The following is a 13,261-nucleotide window of genomic DNA, read 5'->3' as shown; positions in this document are numbered from 1 at the left end:
TGGCTCTTAAGTTACTTTTTATGCCATTTCTGTCCTCAGGTCAGGGACCTAGTAAGAAAGCGGCGAAGCACAAGGCGGCAGAAGTGGCAATCTCCCTTCTCAAGAGCGGGGCTATGTTTGCAGCAATTATTGAGGAGAACAGGTGAGGATGGATAGATGGGTCATTCAAAGAGGACCTGTCACCAGGTCAAAATTGGTCGGTAATTGATCTTGTTTTATTCCCGCCTCTCCACTGAGTACCGTATTTTCTGGTGTATGAGACGACTTTTTAACCCCTGAAAATCATCTCAAAAGTCGGGGGTCGTCTTATACGCCGGGTACATCATGTGCATGGAGCGGTCCTGGATGGTTCCCAGGGTCTATAGGAGAGGAGACTCTCCTTCAGGCCCTGGGAGCCATCCGGACCGCACACGCCGTATAAGATGACTGGGCTTATAAGATGGCCCTCGTCTTATATGGCGAGTATATCCCAAACTCCATATTTTATATGGAAAAGTTGGGGGGTCGTCTTATATGCCCAGTCGTCTTATACACCAGAAAATTCGGTATTTTTTTGTTTTGTTTTTTTTATATCTGCCATATAGTTCTAGAGATTTGGGCCTTTTCTTTATCACTTCACTGAGGAGACACGGGAAACCATGGGTGCATGCTGCTGCCACTGAGGGTGACACTAGGTAAAAAAGTTACCTCCACCTCAGCAGATTACAGCCACCAACTGAAGCAAAGCTAATCCGTCTTATTTTGGTGTCGGTAGGAGGCAGACACGGTCTGTTTCAGACTCTTTCCTACCCTACTTATTATGGTTTTCTCCTAATGCTTTCACTGTCAGGTTCTGCATATGATTGGACTGCCCATATGATGTCATGTGTTTGGAAGCTTCTGATAGGGTTTTTTGGCAACATCTGAGTTAATTAGAGGCACGTGGATGTATTTTAATGCACACCTGAAACACACTGCTTTGTGTAGCAGCATGGGAAAGTCAAGAAATCAGCAAAGATAATAGGAAGAGAATTGTGGACTTGCACAAGTCTGGCTCATCCTTGGGTACAATTTCAAGATACCTGAAGGTGCCTCGTTCATCTGTACAAACAATTATACGCAAGTACAAACAAGGTGAGAATGTCCAGCCATCATACCGCTTAGGAAGGAGACGGGTTCTGTGTTCCAGCGATAAACGTGCTATGGTCTGACATGTGTATATCAACCCGAGGACAAAAGCAAAAGACCTTGTGAAGATGATGGTAAGATTGTATCAATATCCACATTCACTGTATCAATATGGGCTGAAAGACCACTCTGCCAGGAAGAAGCCATTACTCCAAAAGAAATCTTTTAATCTGCACACCGGAACAAAGACACTCGTTTTTGGAGACATGTCCTGTGGTCCGATGAAACTAAAATTTAAATTTTTGGGCATAATGACCATCGTTACGTTTGGAGGAAAGGGAAAGCTTGAAAGCCTAAGAACACCATCCCAACTGTGAAACACGGGGGTGGCAGCATCATGTTGTGGGGAGGTTTTGCTGCAGGAGGGACTGTTGCGCTTCACAAAATAGATGGCATCATGAGAAAAGAAGATTGTGGCAATACTGAAGCAACATCTCAAGTCATCAGATAGGAAGTTAAAGTTTGGGGGGGAATGAGTCTTCCAAATGGACAATGACCCAAAGCATACTGCCAAAATGGTAACAAAGTGGCTTAAGGATAACAAAGTCAATGGTTTGGAGCAGCCATCACAAAGCCCTGATCTCAATCCTGTTGAAAATTTATGGGCAAAGCTGAAAAGGCAGGTGTGAGCAAGGCGACCTACAAACCTGGAACAGTTACACTAGTTTTGTCAGGAGGAATGGGCCCAAATTCTGACCAACTATTGTGAGAAGCTTGTGGAAGGAGATCCCAAATTTTTGTCCCAAATCATTCAGTTTAAGGTCAATGGTACCAAATACTACTACTACTAATAATAATAATCTTTATTTATATAGCGCCAACATATTCCGCAGCGCTTTACAGTTTTACAGTTTCAAACAACAATCATAGCAATACAATAATAAAGCAAAATAAGGGTACCGTCTCACAGTGGCACTTTGATCGCTACGACGGTACGATCCGTGACGTTCCAGCGATATCCATACGATATCGCTGTGTCTGACACGCAGCAGCGATCAGGGACCTCGCTGAGAATCGTACGTCATAGCAGATCGTTTGGAACTTTCTTTCGTTGCTGGATCTCCCGCTGTCATCGTTGGATCGGTGTGTGTGACACCGATCCAACGATGCGTTCGCTTGTAACCAGGGTAAACATCGGGTTACTAAGCGCAGGGCCGCGCTTAGTAACCCGATGTTTACCCTGGTTACCATCGTAAATGTAAAAAAAAACAAACCGTACATACTCACATTCCGGTGTCCGTCACGTCCCTTGCCGTCTGCTTCCCGCACTGACTGACTGACGGCCGTAAAGTGAAAGCAGAGCACAGCGGTGACGTAACCGCTGTGCTCTGCTTTCACTTTACGGCATGCAGTCAGTCAGTGCGGGAAGCAGACGATTTAAGCGATTTATGGCTCAAAAAGCCACGGAAGCTAAATATCCTTTCTCCAAGGATCTGATGAAGGAGTTGATTCTCTCTCCTTCTGTGGATCCTGCCGTATCACGACTAGCATCCAAAACAGTCTTATCTCTGTCTGACTGTTCATCAGTCAAAAATCCTTCTGACCGTCAAATTGACTACCTGGCTCGCTCAGTCTTTGAGGCGTCAGGAGCAGCTCTTCTTCCATCCTTTGCTGCTACTTGGGTGGCTAAGGCAATGGTTTCCTGGCAGAGGTGTTAACCTCTACCGTCCACGACAGTAATCTTCCCTCAGAGGCGGCCAGACTAGCTAACTAGATAGCTCAGGCTGGAGATTTCATAGTTAACACTTCCATAGATGCGGCTAATTGCGCAGCGCACGGGCCTTATGGCTCCGTGATTGGTGAGCAGATTCTGCTTCTAAAAAGTCACTGACTTCTTTACCTTACCAAGCGGGTCGTTTATTTGGGGAGAAACTAGATCAAATAATTTCTGACGCTACCGGAGGGAAGAGTAAATTTCTTCCCCAGCAAAAACCTGCCCGGCCTTTTCGGAATCAACAGCAGTTTTGATTCCGGTCCTTTCGGAACAACTCCAGTTGGTCCTCCTCCTCCCCTTGTTTGGGACGACGGGAAAACCGAAATCCCCAGGTCTCATACAGACCAAACCGTTCCTGGAAACCCAGACCGAGACCTTCTGGCCCTAAGCCATCCGCATCCCTTAAACCTTCTACACAATGACTCGTCGACGTCTCCTGCGGACACCGACAAAGTAGGCGGACGCCTTCTTTCGTTCCGTCAAAATTGGCTCTCGGTCGTTCACGACATGTGGGTCAGAGAGCTCGTGTCTTCCGCATACAAAATAGAGTTTTCTTCCATCCCCCTCCGCGCTTCTTCCAGTCTTCTCCCCCCAAAGCAAGGGCGTCTAATCTTCTTCAGGCCATACAGGCGCATCAAAGGAACGGTGTCATCGTTCCGGTCCCTCGAGACCAAAGGTTCAAGAGGTTTTACTCCAACCTATTCGTGGTCCCAAAGAAGGACGGAACCTTACGGCTCATACTGGACCTCAAACTGCTAAAAGTTTGTACGGGTCTGACACTTCAGGATGGACTTGCTCCGTTCTGTTGTCACGTCCCTGGAAAAAGGAGAGTTCCTCGCATCCATAGACATCAAGGATTCTTATCTACATATTCCAATTTTTCCCTCTCATCAGTAGTTCCTGCGCTTCACAGTCCAAGAAGAACACTTCCAGTTTGGCCTTGCCCTTCAGACTCGCCACTGCCCCCAGAGTCTTCATGAAGGTCATGGCGGCTGTCATGGCCATTCTTCACGCTCGGGGAGTGGTAGCCCTTCCGTATCTGGATGACCTTTTAATCAAGGGTCCGTCCCATTCTGCCTGCGAGGAGTCTTAAGTATCACTGTGGATTCTCTTTCTCGCCTGGGTTGGAAAATCAACTTCAAGAAATCATCTCCAGTGCCGGCTCAGCAAATCTGCTTCCTAGGCATGATTTTGGACTCTTCCCGCGGGTTAGTCACTCTCCCTCCAGAGAAGGTCTTGTCCTTACAACAGGGAGCGCGCAAGCTCTCCCGCCCAGTCCCTCACTCCATTCGCTTCACGATGCGCATCCTCGGGAAAATGGTTGCGGCGATGGAAGCTGTTCCGTTTGCGCAGTTCCATCTCCGTTCCCTGCAACAGGCGCTGCTGTTAGCCTGGGACAGGAGTCCATTTTCCCTCGACCGTCGTTTTCGCCTGTCCCCACAGGTCAGGCAGACCCTCAGGTGGTGGACGCTACAGTCCTCCCTGAACCAAGGGAAGTCCTTTCTCCCAGTGCGCTGGTTAGTGGTGACCACCGATGCCAGCCTTTTGGGCTGGGGCGCGGTTTTCAATCACCACACGGCACAAGGTCATTGGTCCACAAGAGTCACGTCTTCCAATCAATATCTTGGAGATTCGAGCGATCACACTTGCCTTACGCAACTTTCACCACCTTCTCGCAGGCCATCCCATCAGAATCCAATCCGACAACGCCACGGCTGTGGCTTATATCAACCAGCAAGGGGGAACCCGCAGAAGGGCAGCCATGCTAAGTCTCCCACATCCTGCGCTGGGCCGAGACCAATCACTCGCTCATCTCGGCGATCCACATACTGGGTGTGGAGAATTGGGAAGCGGACTTCCTCAGTCGCCAAGGTCTTGCCTCGGGCGAGTGGTCCCTGCATCCGGAAGTCTTCCAGCAGATTTGTCTTCGCTGGGGGACGCCGGATGTGGATCTCATGGCCTCGAGGCTAAACAACCAGGTTCCCCAGTTCGTTGCTCAATCCATCGATCCTTGCGCCATCAGAGCAGATGCTCTGGTCCTGTCGTGGTATCGGTTCCAGCTGCCATACATATTTCCGCCTCTTCCTCTGCTCCCGAGAGTCATCAAGAAGATCAGGGCAGTAGGGAGACCGGTGATCCTCATCGCGCCGGACTGGCCGCGCCGAGCATGGTACGTGGAACTCGTCCAAATGGTCGCCGACGTCCCCTGGCGGCTACCAGATCGCATGGATCTTCTCTCACAGGGCCCGATTTGCCACCAGAACTCTGGGGCCCTGTCTTTTACGGCGTGGTTGTTGAATCCTGGATTTTAGCCCAAGCCGGATTCTCTCCAGGGGTTTCTTCTACCACGATTCGCGCTAGAAAACCCTTATCCATGCGCATTTATCATCGCACCTGGCGCATCTTTTTTTTCATGGTGCAATGCCCATGGACGTACTCCTCTGGTGTTTTCCATTCCGTCCATTCTGGAGTTTCTCCAATCAGGTTTAGAGTCAGGCCTTGCCCTAAGCTCGCTCACTTGTCCGAACTGTCTGTTCTATTCCAACGAAAGATGGCCTCCAGACTGCCAGTTAAGATGTTCATCCAAGGAGTCTCCCGGGTGGTCCGTCCCTATAAAGTGACTTTGGCTTCATGGGATCTTAACTTGGTTCTTGGAGTTCTTCAGGAGGCCCCTATCGAACCATTGCAGGACATCTCTCTCACCCTCCTTTCATGGAAGGTGGTCTTTCTCGTAGCGATTATGTCAATCAGGAGAGTTTCTGAGTTGGTGGCCCTCTCTTGCCCGACCCCCTTTTCTGATTTTTCACCCAGACAAGGTAGTCTTGAGAACCTCTCCCTCTTTCCTGCCTAAAGTCATCTCCTCCTTTCATCTAAATGAGGACATTGCCTTGCCGTCATTCTGTCCGGCACCAACCCATCGTATCGAGAAAGCTCTCCATACTCTGGATGTGATTAGAGCTCTTCAGCGGTACATATCTCGCACGGCTCCCTTCCGTAAGTTGGATGTCTTGTTCGTGCTTCCGGAGGGACATAGGAAAGGTCTACCCGCCTCAAAGGCCACTCTAGCCAAGTGGATTTGCTCCACTATTCAGGAATCCTACCGCGTCAGGAACGCCTCTGTCCCAGCAGGGATTAAGGCGCATTCGACTCGGTCGGTCGGTGCTTCTTGGGCCATTCGGCACCAGGCTTCAGCACAACAGCTTTGTAAAGCTGCGACTTGGTCCAGTCTGCATACCTTCACCAAGCACTATCACGTTCATACCCAGGCTTCGGCAGACGCTGCCCTTGACAGATGCATTCTGCAGACAGCGGTACCTCAGTAAGCCAGTGGTACATGGGGTTTTAGCAGTGCAATTGCTCCCCACCCAGGGACTGCTTTAGGACGTCCCATGGTCCTGTGTCCCCCAATGAGGCGTAGGAGAAAAGGAGATTTTTGGGTACTCACCGTAAAACCTTTTTCTCCGAGCCAATCATTGGGGGACATAGCACCCACCCTGTTAGCCTATTGGCTGGTTGTTGTTGTGGTTTGTTCCTCAGATTTCGACATAGTTTACTTGTCTTGATTTTTCTTATACTCCTACTGCTTTACTACCGAACTGGGTCGTTACTGGCCAGTCAAGGGGTGTATACTGCAGAGGAGGAGTTAATTATGTGTTTACTTAGTGTCCTCCTAGAGGCAAGCAGCATAACACCCATAGTCCTGTGTCCCCCAATGATTGGCTCGGAGAAAAAAATTTTACGGCGAGTACACAAAAATCTCCTTTTCTCTCTCATTCTAGCATTTGGCAAATATTAATTATTATGATAATCCTAATTGACCTAAAACAGGAAAGGTTTATTCTGATTTCATGTCAGATAAACTTGCAGATGTCTTTTTATATAGTGTATGTAAACTTCTGGTTTCCACTGTAATGTGTATACATGTGGCCACAGCTTTCCCTCTTTGTTTATAGCAGTCTATAATTCGGTGGGTGCAATGATGTTTTGTAGGCTTTCATATTATCAGCAGCACATCACCCCATGTAAGCAGGAGATGTGCTGCCGAGTGACATTCTGTGGGCACGGAGCAATTTGTGATCAGTCTGTGAGCGCAGAATGTTTGGCTTCTACGTAGCCAGTTGGCTGTTTGGCCCAGTGCACAGCATGGTACAGATGTTATTGGAGCTGCACATCTTGCAAAGGAGTAGACACGTTTCTGTTCCTTACACAAACTCTTAACTTTACACCGTTATTTAGCATTAAAAAATGGGGCCTGCCGTGTGTGAATCTGGTGGCTTTTATGCCGTCTTAGCCACTTTAAAAGTGGCTTGTAAGGCCAAAATACAGACCATAGTTCTGAACGGCTTTAGTTTTCTGGACTGGATGAAGCCACATTTTGATCAATAAGGCCTTATTGTTATCTCTGATTCCAGGGATGGTGTACATGAGTGTCCCAATGGTCGGCCCAGGCATTGGTCCAGATGAGACACTGGACTGCGACACGACGTATAACATGGTGGCGTTGGCCGAATATGCTCTATTTTATTGTCACTTTTCTGTTTTATGGATAATGATACACCTAAAATGATGAAAATGTACAATTGAATATTGCATGTTTCTTATGACACTAGAAAATGATGCACTCACTGGTATGTACGTATCTTTCTATCATCTATAGTACCACATTCACGGAGGAACCACCCAAAGAAATAATACTAAAGACAGAGACGTCGCCCCCTCCACCTATATCGAGGTAAATCCTTCCCAATAAGAAGCGAGCAGTGATGGCTCTTGTCCCTTCACACAGTGGAACGGATCACAATGTGACTTTGCTTTTGTGTAAATTTTTTTTTTTTAAATTGTTTCCAATGTTTAGTGAGTAAATCAGGGATAATAACTACTATCTGAACATTAAAAGTCCATATTATCCCTCTTAAAGATCCTTGCCATCTGACTTGGGATAAGAAGCCAAACCAGAAACTCCATTTGCAGGCACATGTTTTGTGCTCCTCATCAGCACAAAGCAGGAGAACGGATTTGGATGGATGAGAGGCCTTCTTATGCTCTCTTGGCTTTTTTCCACAAGGAGAAACTTGACCCATTAGACGCCCCATCAGAGACCTCTCATCCAGCCAAACCCGTTCTGCTTTGCACTGATGAGGGGCAATCACTCCCGAAACACGTGTCTGCGAGTGGAGTGTCTGTTTGGGTTTTTTTAACCTACGTCATGTGGCAATGCTCATTAGAGGGTCGATATTGACTTTTAGGATTGCTACCTCCAATAGCTGGCACTAGAGTTCCTGTCCTTTTTTTCTCTAAGAGGCTATTTGCATCCTTTTAAAAGGAAAAAAGTGTGAATAAATTGATAACTGGGAGGAACTAGTTGGGGGCGTGTCACTACGTAGTCTGGCAGTGTCCAATCAGTGTCAGTGTAGGGACATGCCCCTTTGACAAGGGGAATGGTAACACCCAGTTGTCAATCTATTCATAAATATTTATATGCTATAACAGTGACCCCCCACAATGCATCGTTATAGGAAAAGAGAGCCTAGAATTGTTATTTCATGGGAAATATGAGTACTTTGTTACAGACATGTCAGGGGATGGTCAGCAGGTTCTCTTTAGCCTCTAGTGGGATTGTCACCTTTTAGAGGGTGATTATTTAATTTTCTCTTAGTTTGTATTTATTGTGCAGAGCAAATGAGTCAATAATAATTAGCTAAATATTTATTGTTTCATGGTGAAATCCATGTTGAATGGCCGATCCTATTGACTGATTTCAGGCACTGCCCTTTCCAATATAAAATCCACTCTAAGGACCCTAAATACAATGACTTGCTTTTTAAGGCGGCCTCACCTTGAGATGAGATGAGTTCATTGTGCATGGAGGGGGACAGGGTGAGCTGTGACACACTGTGAATGGTGGATCCTTTGTAATCCTGCCTTTGGTGACAGTAAGATGACTGCTGTAAATGATCTCTACAGCACAGGAAGGGGCAGCTTGGTATTAGACTTGAAAATTGCTGGATTTCAGATTTGTGTTTTTGCTATAGCTTGGTGATATGGAAAGCATTAAAAAAAAAAGAAAATACCTTGAACATAAAATGTTGATGTAACTATAGTGGGTTTTTGGTGATTTTCTGATGACCCGTTCTTTTTACTGTCTTTGTTTAGAAATCACAGCATTGACATGAAGCCGCCTTTGTCTGCACAGCAGTCGGATGGGAATCCTGTAGGGGCCCTACAGGTAAAGCCTCTCCTGCCTTCATTGTGATACATTGTTCCTTTTGTTACATCTTTTTTGGTTTGTTAGGAGCTTGTGGTGCAGAAAGGCTGGAGGCTTCCTGAGTACACGGTAACCCAGGAGTCCGGACCGGCACACAGGAAAGAGTTCACCATGACCTGCCGGGTGGAGCGGTTTCTAGAGATTGGTACGTAATCTCCGCACCAGGGAGACCGGATCGGCTTATTAATACGGGTTGGACGGAGGCGTCTAGTAAGGCTCTAACCTCGGCACTCTGCATATGACGTGTATTACACTATATGCAGATTGCCTCTTCAGAGGACTAGAGGGCTTGAACTCTATAGCGCCTCCTGTTGGAAGCAGCGATCCTGCAAGTCAATATCGTCCCTTTAACAAGTCTTGAAATGTGACGTAGGATAAATGCCAAATCAGAATCAGTTTGCAGACACGGTGTTTCAGGGTATTGCCCCTCATCAGTGCAAAGCATGAGAACTGATTTGGCTATGTGTATTACGCTAGTGACTTACCGTATATACTCGAGTATAAGCCGACCCCCCCCTCTAATTTTGCCACAAAAAACTGGGAAAACTTAATGACTCGAGTATAAGCCTACAGTGGAAAATGCAGCAGCTACCGGTAAATTTCAAAAATAAAAATAGGTACCAATAAAAGTAAAATTAATTGAGACATCAGTAGTTTAAGTGTTTTTGAATATCCATATTGAATCAGGAGCCCCATATAATGCTCCATACAGTTCATGATGGCCCCATAAGATGCTTCATACAAAATACGCCCCATATAATGCTCCATACAGTTTATGATGGGCTCCATAAGATGCTCCATATTAAAATATGCCCCATACAATGCTGCACAAATGCTGATTATGACCCCATAAGATGCTCCATAGACACATTTGCCCCATAAGATGCTCCATAGAGATGTTTGCCCCATATAATGCTGCACATGGCCTTATACAGATATTGGCCTCATATAATGCTGCACATGGCCCCATACAGATATTTGACCCATATAATGCTGCACATGGCCTTATACAGATATTGGCCTCATATAATGCTGCACATAGTCCCATAAGATGCTCCTTACAGATAATTGCCCCATATCATGCTGCACATGGCCCCATACAGATATTTGCCTCATATAATGCTGCACATGGCCCCATAAGATGCTCCATACAGATAGTTGCCCCATATAATGCTGCACATGGCCCCATAAGATGCTCCATAGAGATATTTGCCCCATATAATGCTGCACATGGCCCCATAAGATGCTCCATAGAGATATTTGCCCCATATAATGCTGCACATGGCCCCATAAGATGCTCCATACAGATAGTTGCCCCATATAATGCTGCACATGGCCCCATAAGATGCTCCATACAGATAGTTGCCCCATATAATGCTGCACATGGCCCTATACAGATATTTGCCTCATATAATGCTGCACATGGCCCCATACAGATATTTGCCTCATATAATGCTGCACATGGCCCCATAAGATGCTCCATACAGATAGTTGCCCCATATAATGCTGCACATGGCCCCATAAGATGCTCCATAGAGATATTTGCCCCATATAATGCTGCACATGGCCCCATAAGATGCTCCATAGAGATAATTGCCCCATATAATGCTGCACATGGCCCCATAAGATGCTCCATAGAGACATTTGCCCCATATAATGCTGCACATAGTCCCATAAGATGCTCCTTACAGATAATTGCCCCATATCATGCTGCACATGGCCCCATACAGATATTTGCCTCATATAATGCTGCACATGGCCCCATAAGATGCTCCATACAGATAGTTGCCCCATATAATGCTGCACATGGCCCTATACAGATATTTGCCTCATATAATGCTGCACATGGCCCCATACAGATATTTGCCCCATATAATGCTGCACATGGCCCCATACAGATATTTGGCCCATATAATGCTGCACATGGCCCCATAAGATGCTCCATACAGATAATTGCCCCATATAATGCTGCACATGGCCCCATACAGATATTTGCCCCATATAATGCTGCACATGGCCCCATAAGATGCTCCATACAGATAGTTGCCCCATATAATGCTGCACATGGCCCCATAAGATGCTCCATACAGATAGTTGCCCCATATAATGCTGCACATGGCCCTATACAGATATTTGCCTCATATAATGCTGCACATGGCCCCATACAGATATTTGCCTCATATAATGCTGCACATGGCCCCATAAGATGCTCCATACAGATAGTTGCCCCATATAATGCTGCACATGGCCCCATAAGATGCTCCATAGAGATATTTGCCCCATATAATGCTGCACATGGCCCCATAAGATGCTCCATAGAGATATTTGCCCCATATAATGCTGCACATGGCCCCATAAGATGCTCCATAGAGACATTTGCCCCATATAATGCTGCACATAGTCCCATAAGATGCTCCTTACAGATAATTGCCCCATATCATGCTGCACATGGCCCCATACAGATATTTGCCTCATATAATGCTGCACATGGCCCCATAAGATGCTCCATACAGATAGTTGCCCCATATAATGCTGCACATGGCCCTATACAGATATTTGCCTCATATAATGCTGCACATGGCCCCATACAGATATTTGCCCCATATAATGCTGCACATGGCCCCATACAGATATTTGGCCCATATAATGCTGCACATGGCCCCATAAGATGCTCCATGCAGATAATTGCCCCATATAATGCTGCACATGGCCCCATACAGATATTTGCCCCATATAATGCTGCACATGGCCCCATAAGATGCTCCATACAGATAATTGCCCCATATAAACTGCACATGGCCCCATAAGATGCTCCACACAGATAATTGCCCCATATAATGCTGCACATGGCCCCATACAGATATTTGCCCATATAACGCTGCACATGGCCCCATAAGATGCTCCATACAGACATTTGCTCCATACAGATATTTGCCCCCATATAACGCTGCACATGGCCCCATAAGATGCTCCATACAGACATTTGCCCCATATGCTGTTGCTGCGATTAAAAAAATAAAAAATGACATACTCACCTCTCAGGCCCCCAGCACTTGCTTTATTCACCTGCTCCCCGTTCGACCACCGCTGTGTCTTCCCCGTCCTCTGCACTGACGTTCAGGCAGAGGGTGGCGCGCACTAATCACGTCATCGCGCCCTCTGACCGGAGCGTCACTGCAGAGGACGCGGAAGACACAGCGGCGCTGACGGTGGAATGGGGAGCAGGTGAATATAATGCACTGAGCTGTACTCACCTGCTCCTGACGCGGTCCCTGCACATCTGTTCCCTTGCGCCGGCAGCTTCTTCCTGTAGTGAGTGGTCACATGGTACCGCTCATTACAGTAATGCATATGCGGCTCCACCCCTGTGGGAGTGGAGTCGGGTCCATATTCATTACTGTAATGAGTGGTACCATGTGACCGCTCACTACAGGAAGAAGCTGCCGGCACCGGACTTGCAGGGACCGCGCCAGGAGCACGTGAGTATTATTACACTGCTCCGCTCCCCCTCCCCTGCCGACCCCTGGGTATGACTCGAGTATAAGCCGAGAGGGTTACTTTCAGCCCCAAAAAAGTGGGCTGAAAATCTCGGCTTATGCTCGAGTATATATGGCACTATGTTATAAAACTACTGTTTAATGGATCTGTGCTACTTTTTATTTGGTTGCCTTCGCACCTTCTTACATCAGGAAGCTTTATTGCCAGTGTGAAGTAAAAAAAAAAAAAGCTTGCGTGTAAAAGTTTTTAGATTTTTGTGAGCATGGCACCCCCTTTAAAAGGAATTCGTTGTGACATCATGATCATATGACTGGTCATGTGACCATGATATCACCACAGGTCCTGCACTCTGCGGCAGTCAGAGGAAGTCAGACCCTACATCCTTATTAAACCCTGATGAGTGACAATCGCATTCCTATTACGTTATAATGGGTAACAGTCATAGCGGAAACAAACCATCCAAATGAAGCCACCGGTCAAACTTCCTCTACATAATGGCTTCAACAACAGTGCTCCGCAGAATTCACACTTTTTAACCATATAGTGTCCATAATAGGACTTCACATAGCTACATGGTAGGTGGTTGAAATAATGTTTAGATACTCATAGGTAGTGCA

General features: G+C 46.7%; 1 protein-coding gene across 1 annotated transcript in view; it reads left to right on the top strand.

The window, feature by feature from the left end:
- TARBP2 (TARBP2 subunit of RISC loading complex) overlaps positions 1-13,261 on the top strand; it is a 33,011-nt gene that overhangs the window by 7,146 nt on the left and 12,604 nt on the right. Inside the window, exons 3-6 of the mRNA XM_077297966.1 lie at positions 40-142; positions 7,539-7,613; positions 9,035-9,107; positions 9,174-9,291. Of these exons, the coding sequence (XP_077154081.1) occupies positions 40-142; positions 7,539-7,613; positions 9,035-9,107; positions 9,174-9,291 (369 nt within the window). The remainder of the gene's footprint in view (positions 1-39; positions 143-7,538; positions 7,614-9,034; positions 9,108-9,173; positions 9,292-13,261) is intronic.

The sequence above is a fragment of the Ranitomeya variabilis genome, chromosome 3 (genome assembly GCF_051348905.1).
Source record: "Ranitomeya variabilis isolate aRanVar5 chromosome 3, aRanVar5.hap1, whole genome shotgun sequence".
Taxonomy (NCBI): domain Eukaryota; kingdom Metazoa; phylum Chordata; class Amphibia; order Anura; family Dendrobatidae; genus Ranitomeya; species Ranitomeya variabilis.
The sequence above is the reverse complement of the archived record's forward strand: the minus strand, read 5'-3'. Positions and strand labels throughout refer to the sequence as shown.